This window comes from Chiloscyllium punctatum, chromosome 48, assembly GCF_047496795.1.
Source record: "Chiloscyllium punctatum isolate Juve2018m chromosome 48, sChiPun1.3, whole genome shotgun sequence".
Classification (NCBI taxonomy): Eukaryota; Metazoa; Chordata; class Chondrichthyes; order Orectolobiformes; family Hemiscylliidae; genus Chiloscyllium; species Chiloscyllium punctatum.
The window spans coordinates 43,316,493-43,336,133 of record NC_092786.1 but is presented as its reverse complement, the minus strand read 5'-3'; the positions used below and the strand labels follow the sequence as shown (position 1 = coordinate 43,336,133).

Below are 19,641 nucleotides of genomic sequence, written 5' to 3'. Positions count from 1 at the left end.
AATCACCTGAGAGACAGAACCTTGATTCAACATTTCACCACAATGTGGGCTACAGAGCCGCAGGGAATTGACCCCCTAGATTGTGTGAAGTCTCTGGAGTACCTGCCAACTGAAAAGGGAGAGCGCTCCCACTGAACTCAGGCCAACTTAAAGTAATAAAATTCATTGCAGCTATGAAGTTTTATCGAGAGGTCGATAAGTGAAACACTAAGAATGAACTAAATTGACAGGAGTTTCCCTTAAGCCAAACCTGATGAAAGCTCAAATAACCAGCTCTTCAAGTCTACAGAACAGAGCTGTTAAAAGTTCTGAACCAGTGTGTTGCTCTGAAACATTATTAAAGGGGAAACATCAGCGCCTTTACAGTGTTAGGCAATGTATTGGTGAGAAGGACCAGACGACCCATTGGAGTGAACGCATCATTGAACATTGTTCTTGGATTGCTACAAGTAATTAATCCCTCAAATAGAAGCATAACTTTTAACAGCATTATTGTATACATACAACAGCAGGCTTTCTCACTAAAATCCTCATCACAATAAAACGTTGCATTTTAAAGCAATACACTATTCATGCTATAATTTGATTTTTTTAAAAAAATCAAGAATATAGTTAATACATTTTTGCTAGCTGTAATGGTTCTGGTGAGCTACAATTCCCTCTCATTGCATGGGTATTACAACAAGTTCAGGTTAGTCATAGATGATAAACTCCATTTTCTCATGATGACAATTAAAGCTGCTGTGTTTTGAGGCAGGTGAAAACAGTGATTTCGTTCTAGTACAGTTAAAGCATTTTGAAATAATTCTCGTTGCCCATTGGGAAATTCTTCTAAACCCTTACAGACCTGATGTGCCAGGTAATCATAAATTGTTTCAGATTAGGAAAGTAAACTGGCAGAACTGGCATATTGCAATTGAAATCCTTGCCTTCCTATTAGCCAACAGGGAAATAGCACAGATTTACAACAAGGGAATAAGTCTGCAGTGCAGACACATCCATTTCTGTTGGATGATGTTGAATTGAAGGTGGTCTTCTCAATGTGGAAGAGTAGACCAGATGGAACGTAGTAAAAAGGAGGCAATTGTCTTGCTGTGCTGTTAGTGGTCTAAAAGAAATTGCCTTTCCTCATGCAGGCAATAGGCAAAAATGTTTCTTAAATTTATAAAAAGCAATACATTGATCACTTGAGATTAAAATTTATTTTCTAATTTTACAAATATACAGTGAAATCTCACACAGAAATGAAACACTTGTTTTCTTTTATTGTCCTTTTTATTGAACACAAGTGTATAATGTTAAAATATATTCTGTACAGAAGAATTAAAGTTTTGATAAATAGGAAAACCATAAAAACAACCTTTTTTTCCTTTAGTTCTAAACATGCATCACTTTTCTCTGTATAGTTAAAAAGCTAATTTCTTCAGAATCTGTACACCCAAACATTTTTAAAAATCTACTGGTATAAATTGTTGGGAGAATAATCTCTTATAAACACTATGAAAAACATCACTTGTTTCACCTTTATACAAAATATTAGGCAACATGAGTCTGCAACCGTTTGTGAAATCCTGGCAGAGTTTTAAAAATTATTGAATACTGTCCTTGTAAGAGCAGCCAGTCAAGACTTAACATGTTTTGAACTTTTATAAAACTAGACTGCATTTATTTTTGTTAAATGCACAATATAAAAATGTTGTTAAACTCAAATAACTCATTAAGTTTGGCATGAGAAAGAAAAATAAATACCCAAATTTCCAAAATCCAGGTCATCCATGTCTTAAATATTAATTGTAAAACAATTCTCATCTTCGAAGTTTACCAATCGGATATTTGACACAGTAGCATTCTTTTAGATCCGAGTAAGGAAGTTTAATTTGAAGCTACTGGGAATCTGGATGGTCTCCAATGCTTGTGGAGATGGACTAAATGGAAAAGTCACTTGAAAATGATATTTGGCATCAATTATCAATGTTGATCCATCTCCACGACTGTTCAGTTGTGACTAAGAAAGTAAAAACAGCAAATTCTTGTTTTAGATTACTTACAGTATGGAAACAAGCCCTTCGGCCCAACAAGTCCACACCCAACCCTCTGAAGTGCAACCCACCCAGACTCATTCCCCTACATTTACCCCTTCACCTAACGCTATGGGCAATTTAGCACGGCCAATTCACCTAACCTGCACATCTTTGGATTGTGGGAAGAAACCGGAGCACCCGGAGGAAACCCACGCAGACACAGGGAGAATGTGCAAACTCCAAACAGACAGTTGCCCGAGGCGGGAATTGAACCCAGGTCTCTGACGCTGTGAGGCAGCAGTGCTAACCACTGTGCCACCATGCTGCCCGCCCGCTTGTAACTTTTTTCTCAATCCCTCTCTCTCCCCAAACCCCTGCTTGAGTATGGACTGTCCAATAGTTGCTTGTGTGCAGATTATGGAATTAGTTTGAATGTCAAAGATTATTTTTGTTCACCTGAACTTTGCGCACAAAGGATGGTGCCACACGTTTCTCAAAATCATCAATTGGTGTGTAGGAGTTCAAAATCTTGACAATCTGTTAAAATAAAGTGGGAAAAAATCTACATAATGGAAACACTCCATTGGCCATGAGGATATTAGTCATTAACATTAATCATTCCTACTGATAACAGGTTTAATTCAATAAATTCACTGGCTAAGACAAAATCATAGTTATGTGTTTCTGTCCTTATGTTTTGTGTAGTGGTGAGAACAGTACAGCATAAATTCATTCATTTGCCTTTCATGAGAAAACACATAAGAAATTATTGTTATATCTGAAGACCTGATAAACCAAAATATAATACACATGTTGGAATGCAGACAATCAAACCAGAAACCCAAATAAACCGAATGAGGTTAGTAAGAAAATCAGATATATTTCCTTCAGTAGTTTATTTAATTCTCTCAATGTCTGATCTAATGATCTCATCAAAAATAGAGACTGAGCCAGATGAGATGAGAGAGTGAAGGAACATAAATATGTATGTGGAGAGAGTGGCAGAGACAGAGAGAGAGAGGAGGGTGAGAGAGAGAGGTGTGTGTGTGTGCATGTGCGTGTGTGAGAGAGAGAGAGAGAGAGAGAGAGAGAGAGAGAGAGAGAGAAGAGGGTGAGGGCGAGAGAGAAAGAAAGAGGACAAGGGTGTGCGAAAGAGAGAGAAAGAAGGCGAGGCTGTGAGTGATAGCAAGAGAGAGAGAGAGAGAGAGAGAGAGAGCGCAAAGGTGAGGGTAAAAGTGAGAGAAAGAGGATGAGGATGACAGAGAAAGAGGACGAGAGAGCGAGCGCGAGGGTGTGAGACAGAGGGAATAAAAGAGAGGCAAGGATGTGTGGGGGTGGGGGGGGGGGAGGGAAGAGGGAAAGAGGGTGAGGGGCTGGTGGGAGGGTGTGAGAGAGAGAGTTGTGAGGAGAGAGAGGGTTTGGGGGGGGAAAAGAGAGAGAGAGAGAGGGGGAGAGAGAGAGAGAGAGAGAGAGAGAGAGAGACGGGAGCGCAGGGAGGAGGGAGAAAGAGAGAAAATTAAAACGTGTCTGGCAACAATCACGAGAGGTCATTTGGAAATACTAAAAGTTAAAATCAGACCTGCACAGCTGAGAGAGATGTACATTTTGCACATATTTCTTTCACATCATCATCTGTGGTCTTGTTAACCTGAAGTAGCCAGGCAGCCTGAGAGAGTGGTTCCAGGGTCTCTTTAGCATTGCTACTCTGCATATTCTTATCCTTCAGCCACTCTTCCAAGTAACTAATATTACATCTGGGCCAAAAATAAAGAAACCATTTCATTAATAATACACTCATCTAGACATCAAAAAGGTTACTGTGACCTCTGACAAAGATATTAATAATGAAAAATATAATACAATAACACCACATTTTGAATTATTCTGAGCTAAACATGCATTACAAATAACTCAACTTAATCACAAAGAATATGAGTAACACTATTTCCATTATTTTAGCAACCTGCCATTTAAATGCAAATTTACTGCTCTGTATACACTTCTTCCCTTTCTTCAATGTCCTCTCCTAGTAGCACGCATCCATATATGTGACAATAATGCACTGCTTGTCAAGTATTATCTTAATTCTTTGAGCACTATGTAAACAGAATGCAAGTTAGAATGAGTGTTTACTGAAAAGAAATTTAACAACGTTCACACCTCCGGGTTATGAAGTTGATATCATTTTTTTTCTCTTCCAGACCTGTAGTCTTCACTAAAACTTGTGTCCAGTTTATTGCAAGCACAGAGCAGCCCAGTTCAGCATAAAAAATGCACAAAGGATTTTAAAAATGTTTATTATGGTCTCAGCCTCAGCTCAGGAGCAGCTCCGTTTACGTTTAAAAAGTTGACTTTATAAGCTGGAGACGTGAGCATGTAACCCACCCAGTTTGCTGAAATATTCAAGGAGTGCTGATTGTCAGAGATGAGGTCTTTCAGCAGATAAGTTAAACTAAGTCCCTGACTGCTCTCTTGGATAGATATAATGGATGATTTAGAGAGTAACATGCAAATTCTTTTGACATCCTGTCTAGCGTGCAGCCTTCAATAATATCATTAAAACAGATGATAATCTCATTGCTATTTCGGAGGTCTCCCTCTTCAGAAATTGGCCGCTGTGTTTCCCTGCATTTCTGCACTGACTAATATTCAGACGTATTTCAATTGGTTAGAAAATTCAGAGATTGTGAAGGGTGCTATACAAATGTAACTTCTTTATTTTTATTCAAATCTCTGTTCAGCTTTAGAAATAAAAAACCTGGAAGTGAGATTTAATCTGTTTTGTTTCCAGAGGGTTAAAATTGAGCCCATCATGTCACCTCTCACAGACTTATTGCAATTCATTTTTTTGTGAGGAAGTACTGAAGCAGAATGCTTTACCTTATTTGCATTCCTTTTCTGCATGAACACATGTCTTTGCGCAGGAAGAGATTATTGAGGGTGATTGTTCCAATTAGAAAGAAGAGCTGTTTAACTGCCTGTTTGGTCAGATCAGTGTCCATGTCATGCTGACACATGGTGGTGAAGTAGTAGCTGAGCTGCTGCAAAATGGAAGATATTGTGTACTTGTCCACTTCTTCTTGATAATTTGAAGATCTTTTCCGAAGTCCAGTTGGCTTCATGCTCGAAATACCTTGCAGACTTTCATGTTCTAGCATTCCCGGTACTAAAATGGAGCAATAACAATTGTGAATGAGCAATTACAGTTGTAGAGTGCTGCTGGTATATCCTGATGTAATCACTGACAGTACACGTCCCCACACAAACAGGTGTGATGATACTCTGGCTTTAAGACGTTATTTTGTTCTTTTTTTTAAAATAAGGAGAGGTTTTAAGGCAGAGGCGATGAGCAGTCTACCAGAGCCACTACAGTGAACAGTTTGTGAGGCCTTGGATTTTATTCCTAAAGTTGGAACTACAGAAGCAGCCTGAATGGGTGGGATCAAACTCTCATAGAAGCAGGATTTTCAGATTAGTTTTTTTTTAGTAGCAGCAGTTGTTGCTGGGGTCTCAACAGGGTTGGAAGCTGCAGTAAATCTTTCCCAGCTGCTACATTCAGAATTTTCTCTTGATTTTTGTTCCCCTCCTGTGCTGTTGGAGTTGTATGTGAGACATTCTGAATTTACCTTTTCTCCCCAAGAGGTGTGTTTATGGGATATTACTGTATTGGAACAGTTAATTACTAATAGTTACTGTATCTCGCATTCTGTTAAGTTTTCCAGTTGAGTTAACTTATTTCAATCTCTTCGCTCTTTTGTTCTATTTGAACTATAGTGGATGAATAAAGTGTACTTTGCTTTAAATCCGGTGGTTTGACCAATCAAATTGTACCTGGAATGTGACACCTTATGTTTACCTTTAAAATAAAAAAAGGTTAGGGTCTAAACTATCTTCTGAATATTTTGAGGGGGTTTGATTTGATCCATAATGCAGGCTACTTCTTTAATCCATCCAAGCTCACCAGGAAGAGCACTATCACTTGACTGCACCACTGCTTATATGTGCAATACAGTCCATTTGCCATCACTACCCTACACAACAAACACATTTAGCAAACACATGCAGCACAGAGGTACAACCTCACCCCATTCCAACTGAGGCGCTTGGAATTTCATTTAGCATTACTTGTCTAAGATTCCTTGACAAGAATTTGAGATTTATTTTGGAGGTGATGGTGTAAGATCTTCTGCAAGGACCTGATGTGCTAGTTCTGAACAGAATACAAATGAAATGTAGAAATATCTTTACCTATCATTGGTTGAAGGTCATCCTCCATCACTTGAATGAGTTGTTGGTAAATGTGAATGGCCAAGTCACTCAGAATCTGTCTATATTCGGACAGGTCAAAGTTTTTCAGACATTGGCTATTTTGTTGAGGAGTGTTGTACTTCATAAACTCCTTTATAAAAACAATAAATGTATGTTAAGGAGCAAGAATAATCACAATACAAACAATAGGCACGCACTTGATAAGTTGGAAAGACCCATTTTCCAGCTGTCAAATGGACTAAAATACTCCTTGCTGAGACTACCAAAAAATTCAACTAATGTTTTATGTAACACACACACAAACACACACTTCACGACAGTCTTGATTCACAAATGGAATCACGAGCTTAACTGCAAAGGTAAATGACTGTCCCTCACAACAATGTAGCTTTGAACAGAGTATGGCATGAAGGAGCCGAGTAAAACTGAAGTCGATGGCTCTTGGGCAGAAAAATGAAATCAGTGGCTGGAGACACTCTAGACAAAGGAAGACACATGTTTGAGACCATTCATCTCACTTTCTGCAAGAGTTTCCTAGAATCCCTGCAGTGCAGAAAGTGGAGCATCAAGTCTGCACCGACCTGGTGAAGAGCATCCCACCCAGGTTTGGCCTATCCTCTCCTATCCTTGGCTGACCCTATCCCTGTAACCCCATATTTCCCATGCCTAATCCACCTAATTTTCACATCACTGGACACTATGGGCAATTTAGCATGGCCAACCCACCTAATCTATACATATTTTGAACTGTGGGAGGAAAGCGAAGCACCCAGAGGACTTGGAGAGAATGTGCAAACTCCACGCAGTTGCCCAGGGGTGGCATTAAACCCGGGTCCCTGACGCTGTGAGGCAGCTGTGCTAACCACTGAGTCGCCGTGCTACCCTCAACAACAGTTTCTATCAACTGCATTCAAGATCCAACCATCATAGACTATTTCAGTAATGACGAGTGAATTACTGGATAAGCGGAAATTTCCTCCAGTTAAACATTGTGGTGACAGTACTTGTAAGGAACAAGGACCTGCAATTCCAGTCCTTAGCTTACTGATGCCATTTTCTCCTTCTAGCAACTGTCTGAGGCTGAACCAGACAATTTGCAACCTTGGCGTCATTTCTAAACCTTGAGTTAAGCTTTCCATTACACATCCTTGCCTCCATGAAGAACACCTGCTTTCACCTCCGTCGTGTTCCCCACCTGACTTCAACCCAGCTTCATTCATCTGTTACTGGAACTCTGATCCATGCCTTTGTTACTTCCAGCCTGGACTATTCTGACAGACTCTTGGCTTCTCTCCCAGAATCCTTCCTCCATAAATAGGAGGTTGTCCAAAACTCTGCTGCCTGTGTCCTTACACACAACAAACTATTAAATTGGGGATCATCCCTATAATCTTTGATCTAGACAGGCTCCCAGTCAAGCAATACCCCAATTTAAAAGCCCTCATTCTTGCTTTCAAGATGCTCCCTATCGCTGTCATCACCTGTACCCTCAAAATCGTCCCAATACATGGATGTTCATCTAATTCTGGTCTTTTGGGCATCCCCAATTTTAACTGCTGCACAAATGGTGACTGAGGCATCAGCCACCTATTGCCTGAGCTTGGGAATTCCTCCTTCAAATCTCCCTCCCCTCTCTCTTCTTTACTGTTTAAAACACATCACTTTGATAAAACTATTGGTCATTTCCCCAGGTACTACCTTGTACAATATGGTGTCAGAAATAGCCTTACAATATTCCCGGTGAATCACGCTGGCATATTTAATTACATTAAAGTTGCCATACAAGTACAAACTGTTGTTAATTGCAGAGGATTCAGATTCATTTGTTAATCCTCGAATAACAGACCAGCCCACAGTCAAATATTATTTGATCTGGGCAGCATCCAAGCTTGGGCTGGTACATGGCAAAGAAACACTCAATAAATGCCAGGAAATCAGCATCTCCTCAAGAAGGAACCAAACTACATTGCCTCAATACTACCATCAGCAAATTCCCACCAGTATAATACTGGAAGTCACCAATAACCAGAGGTAATTGTACCAAATTTAACATCTGCTTCCTCTACTGCCAGTGTACAGTGGTTACAGTATTCATCACAAAGCAACTCTCTGAGGCTCCTTTAACTGCACTTCCTAAACATGACCTGTGGTGGGATGACAGCAGCAGATGTGGGAACACCATCAGGGTCCTAACTCCCCTTCCAATCATACATCATATTGCTGCATGAACTGCAGCAGTTCTAGAAGACAGTGTTCTCCAAAGTCTACAAAGACAACTTGGAATGAGCAATAAAATGTTGACAGGAAGGCTCATTTCTCCAGAATGAATATGAAAGAAGTTGCTAACAAACATATAGAGGAAACATTGTGGCCAAGAGTAAGATGTCAGAGATATCTCAAATGAGCCCAAGAGCAGCATTGTGGAGATAACTTCACCAGATGGACTGGAGTGGATTATGAAGTAGCTCACCATAGAGTCATCGAGGCTTACAGCATGGAAACAGGCCCTCCAGCCCAACTTGTTCATCCCACCCAGTTTTCACAATTAATCCAGACTCATTTGCCACCGTTTGATCCATATCCCTCCATTCTTACCCATCCACTTAACTGTCCAAATGTTTCTTAAATGACAAAATTGTACTTGCCTCCACCACTACCTCCGACAGCCCGTTCAAGAGCCTCAACACCCTCTGTGTGAAAGAATGCCTCTCTGAACTCTTTTGTATCTCACCCCTCTCACCTTAAACCTATGTTCCCTAGTTTTAAACTTCCCTACTCTGGGAAAAAAAGCTGTTCCCTGTCTACCTTATCTACGCCTCTCACAATTTCATAGACCTCTACAGACCTGAGGGTCACCCCTCACAGTCTCCTATGGTCCAGGGAAAAATGCTCCAGCCTATTCAGCCTCTTCATAATATAAACCCTCCAATCCAGGTAGCACCCTGGTAAATCTTTTCTGCACTTTTTCTAGTTTAATAATATCCTTTCTACATTAGGGCAACCAGAACTGCACAGTACTCCAAATGTGATCTTACTGCACCATCATTTGAAGGGCAATTAGGGGTGGGTAACAAATACTGGCCATACCAGTGACCCCCACATCCAGTGAAAGAATAAATAAATAGGGATCGCACAGCCATGCATGAGTTTAATATTATCTCAATTGTAGGGTGGCACATTAATTACTATTTATATTTAAAGTTGTATTTAATGTAATTTATAACAAAACTTGGAGACATAATGAACAATTCCAGCATTCCTGGATGTGACATCTTCTTACCTCCTCTCCACTGTACTGCTTTAAGCAGTTAAGAAAATGGACACTGTTGGAAAGCCAAAATGACAGCATTTCAAAGTCTTCACTGTGATTCTATTAAACAAGACAATATTGGAAGAATGAGTATAAACAACTACAGAATATTCATTTTAAATAAAAAAAAATTGTTCATCTAAAAACCACTGAAAAATGTAACCTAATTTTGGTAAACTTGCTGATATCCATACACCATTACATCTCTATCAACATTCCTGATGTTATTTAAATGTTAAATGTGTTAGCTATTTTCTCAATTAAAAATTGAAAACTTCCAAAACACGTCATTGGTAACCCACACAATACTTTACACAAAACAGCTCATATTTCAAAATTTGTTTAAAAGGAAGTTTTTCTGAAAAAAATGCCTCGACTTTGTGGAGAAAGTGAGAACTGCAGATTAGATTCCCTTCAGTATGGAAACAGGTCCTTCAGCCCAACCAGTCCACACCGACCCTCCGAAGAGTAACCCACCCAGACCCATTTCCCTCTGACTAATGCACCTAACTCTACAGGCAATTTAGCGTGGCCAATTCACCTAACCTGCACATCTCTGGATTGTGGGAGGAAACCGGAGCACCAGAGGAAACCCACGCAGACATGGGGAGAACGTGCAAACTCCACACAGACAGACAGTAACCCGAGGCTGGAATCGAACCCAGTTCCCTGGTGCTGTGAGACAGCAGTGCTAACCACTGTTGGAGATCAGAATCTGAGGAACAGGCAAATCAACGTTTCAGGCATAAGCCCTTCATCCTGATGAAGGGCTTATGCCTGAAATGTCAATTCTCATGTTCCTCGGATGCTGGCTGACCTGCTCTGCTTTTCCAGCACCACCCTCTTGACTTTGTGCCAGGTTTACATACCTTAGTGACTGTTTTGATACCATCAAGTAGAGAGTTCATCAGGGATTTCAGCATTTCAGCATCATTACTATCGTCAGCGTAACGTATACACATGAACAGGATACTTGCTGGCAGTACTGGAATCATATTTACAACCACACCACGTGGTTTTAGGTCTGGTAGTGAAGCAAGACCATATACATTACAACAGAGAAGACTCCTAAACGTAAGTCTAATATTAATACCGTTCATCTGTCTTTCAGAAATCAGAGATAATTGTAAGACAAAGAAAACAATTTTACCCAAAATTAGATTGTTTATGAGCTTTTCTTCATCCTCAGTTTTACATTCTAACATGCCAAGGAACTCCTTCTTCACAATGGGATTCACTTTTCCATTGGCTCGACTTCCTGTCCAGAATCATTAACACGTTTATGAATCAAGCAGATTCTTCCACTTTCAAACTTTTGAATCTCAAGTACCTAAGTGATACTCTTTTAGATTTCTTGTCATAACATCAAATATCTGAGAAATATTTTGATTACTTTCCTTCTTGATTACAAAAAGCTTGGTTTTAGCTTTAATATTTTGCTGTCTCTGCTATACACCAACATTTTCAGCCAAAGAGCACTAATTATGGACAAAGTTTGAGTTACGTACCTCTATCAATTGTTTTGGTTAAGGACTTAATCTGATGTTGCAACTTCCTGATTTGCTTTTCTTTCTGATCAAGACGTTCCTCCAGATCCTCCAAAACAAAGCAGACAGAGGATTAATCTTCACAGTCCTACAAACTGATCATCTGTGTGAAAGGTCAAACATTCATACTACAGTTCCAACTTTACTATCATCACATTATACAATTCTTATAAACAAGGGAAGGCCCTCCAATCAAATACAAAACATTAAATTAAAGCAAAACCATTCTCCTAATTTTTACTCAGTGGCCTTTACGAGTTGCAAATCATATACATCTGCTGTAAGGTCATCCCATTAAAGGGATATTTTCAAAAGGGCAGTAAAGAATGGGTGCTCTTAGCTAATGTTTGAATTGCCTCAAAGTCAGTGAATGTTTTATCAAGTAGGTCACATAAGCAATATCAGATTATTTATAACAAATATTTCATATTCATATTTCAATTAATGAAGCTCCAAATTGTCCCCCCAAGAGCTGTGAATTCAATTCACCAAAGGAGCTTAATGATACACGTCCTATGTTGTTGATGGAGTATGTAATGTCCCCATTGTAGGTGATCAAGTTTCCAAGGACAGTATCCAAACTCAGCCAATCTAGTGCTGACATAAGTTAAAGTTGTTGCACTGATACAAAAATTGCATTTTAAATACATTCTCTCCACTTTAAGATTTTAACAGACTTGCATTACATATATTTGCATCTACTAACATAAAAATTATCATTGAACTTTAGGGATGGCAATATTCCAGCACTCACCCAGTTTTCCAATGTTAATTGAGATGCTTCTTGCTTCATTCTGTTACTGGCTGCACTATCAGCTTGGGTCCAACTCAGTAGCTGATGATTCTCATTTTCAAGTTTTCTCACTTTATCAAGTAATTCCATATTTTCTTTGGCACAGTTAGCTTTCTGGATTTCTACCAATCTATATATTGTCAACAAATTGAGAATATTTCAGTAGAAAAACCTTACTGTGCTGTTGTCGATTAACAGGCCTGACTGTTTTTATTTAAATTTTAGAAGGGCAATTGAGGCATTCGATACTTGATTTGAATATTAATTGTTTTGGTTAATATACTGAAAACTCCCAGTATTATTAACATTAAAAAAAAGGAATCATGCCTTTTTGTTACTGTTTAGAACATTGTTCAATTATAAACTTAATTGTAAATAAGGGAGTTTTTAAGAAAGTTTTTAAGATAATTAAGGTAAAACAATTATGACTTAATTCTTGGCATTGTCTCTTGCAAATCAGTTGCAGTGGATATGGTCTATAAATCACATTGTATTTTTGAATTAATTTTACAGGGAAACTGAAACAATATATAGATTACACTGGTTTAGAAGTCATTACTTATATGCAAAGAACATATATGAATGCAACTTGTACACCAGACTTTTCAGCAGATTAATATGAACTTGCTGTAAAATCATTTTGCAATTATATGTCCACCTACGTTTCAGGCTCAGTGACCCTTTCTCAGAACTCAGTTTGGAGGTTTCCCAGCAAGTTATGTTTTGTTTGAAAGAATCTTTTTGTCATTTACATAAATGATTTGGATGCGAGCATAAGAGGTACAGTTGGTAAGTTTGTAGATGACATCGAAATTGGAGGTGTAGCAGTCAGCGAAGAGGGTTACCTCAGATTACAACAGGATCTGGACCAGATGGGCCAATGAGCTGAGAAGTGGCAGATGGAGTTTAATTCAGATAAATGCGAGGTGCTGCACTTTGGGAAAGAGAATCTTAGCAGGACTTATACATTTAATGGTAAGGTCCTAGGGAGTGTTGCTGAACAAAGAGACCTTGGAGTGGAGGTTCATAGTTCCCTGAGGGTAGAGTCGCAGGTAGATAGGATAGTGAAGACAACATTTGGTATGCTTTTCTTTATTGGTCAGAGTATTGAGTACAGGTCTACAGGGGTTGGGAGGTCATAATACAGCTGTACAGGACATTGGTTAGGCCATTGTTGCAATATTGCATGCAATTCTGGTCTCCTTCCTATCAGAAAGATGTTGTGAAACTTGAAAGGGTTCAGAAAAGATTTACAAGGATGTTGCCAGGATTGGAAGATTTGAGCTATAGGGAGAGGCTGAACAGGCTGGGGCTGATGGTTGACCTTATAGAGGTTTACAAAATTATGAGGGGCATGGATAGGATAAACAGACCAAGTCTTTTCCCTGGGGTCAGGGAGTCCACAACTAGAAGGCATAGGTTTAGGGTGAGAGGGGAAAGATATAAAAGAGATATAAGAGGCAACTTTTTCATGCAGAGGGTGGTACGTGTATGGAATGAGCTGCCAGAGAATGTAGTGGAGGTTGGTACGATTGCAACATTTAAGAGGCATTTGGATGGGTATATGAATAGGAAGGGTTTGGAGGGATATGGGCCGGGTTCTGGCAGGTGGGACTAGACTGGGTTGGGATATCTGGTCCGAAGGGTCTGTTGTCATGCTGTCCATCTCTATGACTCAATGACTCTAATCTGATGCTTTACTCAGTAAATATTAACAGATTAAGGTTCATGGGGAAAAGAAGAGAATTAAAACTATAATAATGGAGTAATTGGTAACCTTGGAAAATTACTTTTTTCCAAAATAGGACATTTAGAAAATAAAAAAAAATTGGTTAAAACATGCCAAAGGTAACACTGGCTCAGAAGGAGAAAAATAAATGAATATTCTGGTGTTCACATTTCAGAATAAACATTTGATTATACTTGAGCAAATGGTTGAGCTGCACAAAGATGTTCTCATTTTGGACATTTCCAATTGTTCACAATATTCAATGAAAACATGCCCACAGCAGGTGGCCTGACCCTTCGAACAAGGACGTTTTATGATTGAAATGAGCATTACATTCAAATGGTAAACCAGACGTATTGAGGAGTAAGGTTCCAGAAATAATACGATCCATTTGGTTTTGATTTGCACGGCTAATTATTATGTTCAAAGACGGATAGCAAAATATTATTCAAGAAAGTAAATTACTACAACATCACACTATGATTATATTGTTGCACAGAGTAGTAGAATTTTGTTAGTAATACGCTCATCATGCAACAGCAAATCTGCATTACAATTGAGGTAATGATTAGAAATCTGAAGTGCAATATTAGACATTAGATAAATAGAAGCTGGTAATTAATTATTCTGTTCTTGCATTTCGATACACATATCCAGAGCTCTGCTTTTTTGCAGTTAATGCAAAATATTGGTATCCTTCTTACATGTAGAACCAATCTTAAACTAAGTTAGATGTTAAGGGACTAATGTTAGAGATTCACACCTTCTTTGGAATCCTTCTTCTTTAAGATTGCCTTGTAATTGATCAGTAACTTCTTCCATTTTTTCTGTAAATTGGAGTTATTTTATCAGTGCACAGAATTTCTTTCATGTAATGTGCATTGCCTTCAACTATACAACTGATGAGTAACGTTAGCTAGAAGCTTACTTATTAAAATGTCAAGAGACTGTTAACAAAATAAGTTATCTATGTTTGTTAGGAAAATTCAACACTTGCGAAGCCAAATATTTTACTTTAGGAAAAGCTATACTGAACTAAAAATCAGAGATCACACTCCACAATTTGTATGCTCTGGATACGTGCGACATAGCATACATAATCACCTTTCATTTCCACAACCTGTCCTTGTAAGTGCTTCTCAATGTCTTGTTTTTGCTTTTGCAGCTCTAAGATTTGGAGTTTGAATTCTGGTATGACCTGAATGCACACAAAAATGGTTTACTCCCGATGAAGGTAAATTCAACACCATCAACAACATTGAACATGCAGCAGCTCTCTGGTATAAATGAACCAAACTCAAATGGCTTCATGGATATTGGTAGGTCAACATCATCTTTGGGATGTATGGATGTCCCCATAAGGCTATAAGAATATTGGGTACATATTTCCCTGTAGTTAAATCTTTTAACCTTCTCCTGCCCACATTGTAAAGTGGGACAACACATTAATAGTGAGGCTTAATTTTAATCATTTTCTCCTCTACTTTTGGAATATAGTTCCACAGGCAATTCTCCAGCACTTTAGCCAAACTGTTACTTTTCATTGTGAATCTGGTCAACGACACCTTGAAAGTGTGACCAACTTTCTTTGATGGTTTGCCAGAGCATTGATGGAAACTGCACATATTACATTTCACAGCAGCTGCTGGTAAAGTCACAGTGAGGGATCAAGAGACCTACAACTGGGATTCTACCCAAGTATTTCACAGGCTAATTATGGGCTACTTCATTGTTGGGGCCATTGTTACCTGTCCAAGCATTCACTCTTTATTCCAAGACAGCAACCTTATGAGGGATACTCAAATAAATGCAAAATACTGCAGATGCTTTATTAGATTAGATTACTTACAGTGTGGAAACAGGCCCTTCGGCCCAACAAGTCCACACCACCCCGCCGAAGCGCAACCCACCCATACCCCTACATCTACCCCTTACCTAACACTACGGGCAATTTAGCATGGCCCAATTCACCTGACCTGCACATCTTTGGACTGTGGGAGGAAACCGGAGCACCCGGAGGAAACCCACGCAGACACGGGGAGAATGTGCAAACTCCACACAGAGTGTCACCCGAGGCGGGAATTGAACCCGGGTCTCTGGCGCTGTGAGGCAGCAGTGCTAACCACTGTGCCACCGTGCCACCCATATCGGAAATAAAGAAGTACTGGAGAAACTCAGTAGGTCTGGCAGATTCTGTGGACAGAGAAACAGAGTTCACGTTTCATATCCGATAATGGAGTTATATCTGTCTCAAAACATCAACATCATTTCTCTTCCCACAGATGCTGCCAGAGCTGCTAAGTTTCTCTAGTACTTTGTGTTTTCATTTATTCTTGAAGAGGGACAATGGTGGATTTTCTCTTCTGCTCCCCTCATGTTATAGCTGCTGCCTCACAGCGCCAGAGACCCGGGTTCAATTCCCGCCTCGGGTGACACTCTGTGTGGAGTTTGCACATTCTCCCCGTGCCTGCGTGGGTTTCCTCCGGGTGCTCCGGTTTCCTCCCACAGTCCAAAGATGTGCAGGTCAGGTGAATTGGCCATTCTAAATTGCCCGTAGTGTTAGGTAAGGGGTAGATGTAGGGGTATGGGTGGGTTGCGCTTCGGCAGGGTGGTGTGGACTTGTTGGGCCGAAGGGCCTGTTTCCACACTGTAAGTAATCTAATCTAATAAAGCATCTGCAGTATTTTGCATTTATTTGAGTATCCCTCATAAGGATAGCAAGACTTGCCCCTATAACATTTTGCTCAGTTTCTGCTAATGATGCACATGGGAAACCACAATAAATGGCTTGTTTAATGAGTTGCTGAACCTGCAGTCAATTCTTAAACAATGCTTTAAAATATAAAAAATATTGAAAGGCTAGTGGGTGCCACTACTAAATTGCGTTAAATTTGTAATAGGAATAAAATTCCCATTGCCTTTACTTTCCTGTAACTAACAACAGAGGGAGACTCTCAGAGTGTAATGTTAGATTAGATTCCCTACAGTGTGGAAACAGGCCCTTCGGCCCAACAAGTCCACACCGACCCTTGGAAGAGCAACCCACCCAGACCAATTCCCCTACATTTATCCCTGACTAATGCACCTAACACTACGGGCAATTTGGCATGGCCAATTCACCTGACCTGCACATCTTTGGAATGTGGGAGGAAACCCACACAGACACGGGGAGAATGTGCAAACTCCACACAGACAGTTGCCCGAGATAGGAATTGAACCCAGGTCCCTGGCAGTGTGAGGCAGCAGTGCTAACCACTGAGCCACCGTGCCGCCCAACTTCAGTGGTGTTATATATCTTTCTTTTAATTATGGAGTTCATTTTTGTTAAATAGTCAATGAACCCATCTTGGCCTTTGCTGACATATATTAGAAAGAAACATATATAATGTACAACATGCAAGATCTTAATGATTTGATGATTGTACCAGATTTTCTTTAGCCAGTCTAGTCACTTCCTGCCGAATGGTCTCATTAGTGTCATTCTCTGCTTCGACTTTTTGTTGGAGATGCATTGTCTCTTCACAGAGCTGATCAATTCTAAAACTGAGTTCCTCGATTTCTTTCTCGTAGTTCTCTTTCTGAGACTGAATATGCATTTCCATCACTCTGTGGAATGGAAGGCCACAATTAATTGAATTACTGCTGTTCCAACAGGCACAAGTGTCTCTGAAAACGCCACAGAAATGCAAGCAGCTGACCAAAACGTCACTAACCGACTTTTATCTTGAAATTGTCTGCAATCCGAGGTGCCTGTAAAATAATTAAATATTTGCATAGCACTCGAGCAAGAACATAAAAGAAAGCAGACTGGGTTAGGCAGCTGCCTGACCAAGACAGCAGAGGAGAGGATAAAGGATAAGGAATGATGAGAGAGTGTTGTGGGAAGGGAAAAGGAAGTTGGAATGACACTGGAGCATGGATAAAAAATGGAAATGGGGCAAAGGACAAGATGGAGAGAATAGGGAAGAATCATAGAATCCCTATAGTGTGGAAGCTGGCCATTCAGCCCATTGAGTCGACACAGACTCCTGAAGAGCATCCTACCCAGACCCACCCTATCCCTGTAACCCTGCATTTCCCTTGGCTAATTCGAGTAGCTTGCACATCCCTGGACACTACGGGCATTTTAGCATGACCAATCCACCTAACCTGCACATCTTTGGACTGTGGAAGGAAACGGAGCACCCAGAGGAAACCCACACCGACATTGGGAGAATATGCAAATTCCACATAATTGCCAGAGGGTGGAATTGAAGCCAGGTCCCTGATGCTGTGAGGCAGCAGTGTTAACAACTGAGCCACCGTGCTGCCCCAAAGAAGGCTAAAGGCGAGTGGCAAGTTGGAGTGTGGGGAGGATGGGTGGATGATGGGATTTGGTGGGAAGGGAGAAGGTGGTTATAAAGAAAGTATGAATAACAGGAGGTGAGGGGGAGAACAGAGAAAGGAGGACGAAAAAGATCTAGTGGGAAAGAGAGGGAGGGTTAAGAGAGGCAAATGATAGCAACAAGGATGTAGAGGGGACAATTAACCCCAAATTTAACTCCACAGTTGAAGGGTATGGAGAGGGGATGTGAATTGATGCTTTTCCATGATCAGATTTGGTCAATTGGGGGCTGAATGGTCAAGCTATCTATGTCAATCTCCAAATTCAATCAGCAAATGAAAGGGATGGGAAATGAGACTCTGCTTGAGCCCAGGCCTATAATAGGGCAAACAAATGAGAGGAAATCATCAAGAAGAGGTCTGCACAGAGTTAACAACAGTAGGGACATCAGGACCACCACAGATCTGGGGAAACGCTGCCTGTAAGAAACTAAATAAAAGGTCAAAGAAAGCCAAAATCTACCTTTGCAAAGCTCTAAGTAGGCTAGGGAAACGATGAGTGAGTGTACAAACTGGGGCAGGAGAGGAGATCAGGCAACGAGCAGTGCAGAATGGCTGCAAACAGGAACAAAAGCAAAGACCTGGAAAACGCACGTTCAAGAACAGGGCCATAGCTAAAACATCAGTTAGTGTAGGTCGTAACATCTGTATTTCATGGTCATTTCTGAGAGACTGGAAAAATCATTAATTTTAATGTTAATTTTAATCAGCCAGGTAATATTATCTCTATAATGTCACCTCTTTCTGCAAAACCTCTGAATAAGACCACTCACTATTTTAATACATAATACAGAGGAACCTCGATTATCCAGCATTTGATTATCCAAATATCGGATTATCTGGCAAGATCACAAGGTCCCGATGCTTGGCTAAACAGTGTTATCCGGCATTCGATTATCCAGAATTCGATTAACTAAAAAAAAAACTCCCCACCAGTGTCCTTTGGATGATCGAGGTTCCTCTGTAGTTGGAGGGAATAAACAAAAAAAAAATCAGAGCCAGGTTGGATACCCAGGAATGCAGAAGCCAATATGTACCAAAAAGGTAAAAGGCAAGATGAAGTCACCATGGTCCCAGAGGAATGCTCTCTCATTAGAGAGAGATGACTGGTGGTAGTTTAACCTGGAGGGTCACCATGCCCCAAGCAAGGGGAAAGATTGAGAAGGAGAGTTGTTCACGAGAATCTTAACAGGGTAGGAATTGAACCCACAATGTTGGCATCATTCTGATACACGGACCAGATGTCCAGCCAACTAGCTAACCAAGTGAGCAGTGACAATGAGACAGCATCCTTCCTATAATTATCAGATCCTTAAAATCTTTTTTCCTATATATATAATATATATATATACATACATACTTTTACTTCTCCGTCAAAACTGTTCAGAATTCACTCTTCACTGTCTGGGCTCATTACAGTCCAGCTTGTGTTTAAAACTCAGGCATCAACACAAATCTGTCACTGCAGCCTGAGTATTTATCAAAGAGATAATGTTTTTACAACCATCTTACCAAATGTGTTACATTAAATTGCATGATCATTAATATAATTTGTAGCACATTAAGACAGGCTGAGGATGTAATAATGT

At 40.0% G+C, this 19,641-nt stretch overlaps 1 protein-coding gene across 1 annotated transcript in view; it reads right to left on the bottom strand.

The window, feature by feature from the left end:
• Positions 1–1,277: 1,277 nt before the first annotated feature.
• Positions 1,278–19,641, bottom strand: part of myo5c (myosin VC) — a 94,749-nt gene continuing 76,385 nt past the window's right edge. The window contains exons 29-41 of the mRNA XM_072565074.1: positions 17,095–17,275; positions 14,774–14,867; positions 14,433–14,496; positions 11,902–12,070; positions 11,109–11,196; positions 10,751–10,858; positions 10,470–10,624; positions 9,571–9,660; positions 6,270–6,420; positions 4,902–5,187; positions 3,601–3,775; positions 2,478–2,558; positions 1,278–2,005 (exon numbers count right to left, since the gene is read on the bottom strand). Coding sequence (XP_072421175.1) covers positions 1,853–2,005; positions 2,478–2,558; positions 3,601–3,775; positions 4,902–5,187; positions 6,270–6,420; positions 9,571–9,660; positions 10,470–10,624; positions 10,751–10,858; positions 11,109–11,196; positions 11,902–12,070; positions 14,433–14,496; positions 14,774–14,867; positions 17,095–17,275 — 1,795 coding nt within the window. The 3' untranslated portion in view covers positions 1,278–1,852. The remainder of the gene's footprint in view (positions 2,006–2,477; positions 2,559–3,600; positions 3,776–4,901; positions 5,188–6,269; positions 6,421–9,570; positions 9,661–10,469; positions 10,625–10,750; positions 10,859–11,108; positions 11,197–11,901; positions 12,071–14,432; positions 14,497–14,773; positions 14,868–17,094; positions 17,276–19,641) is intronic.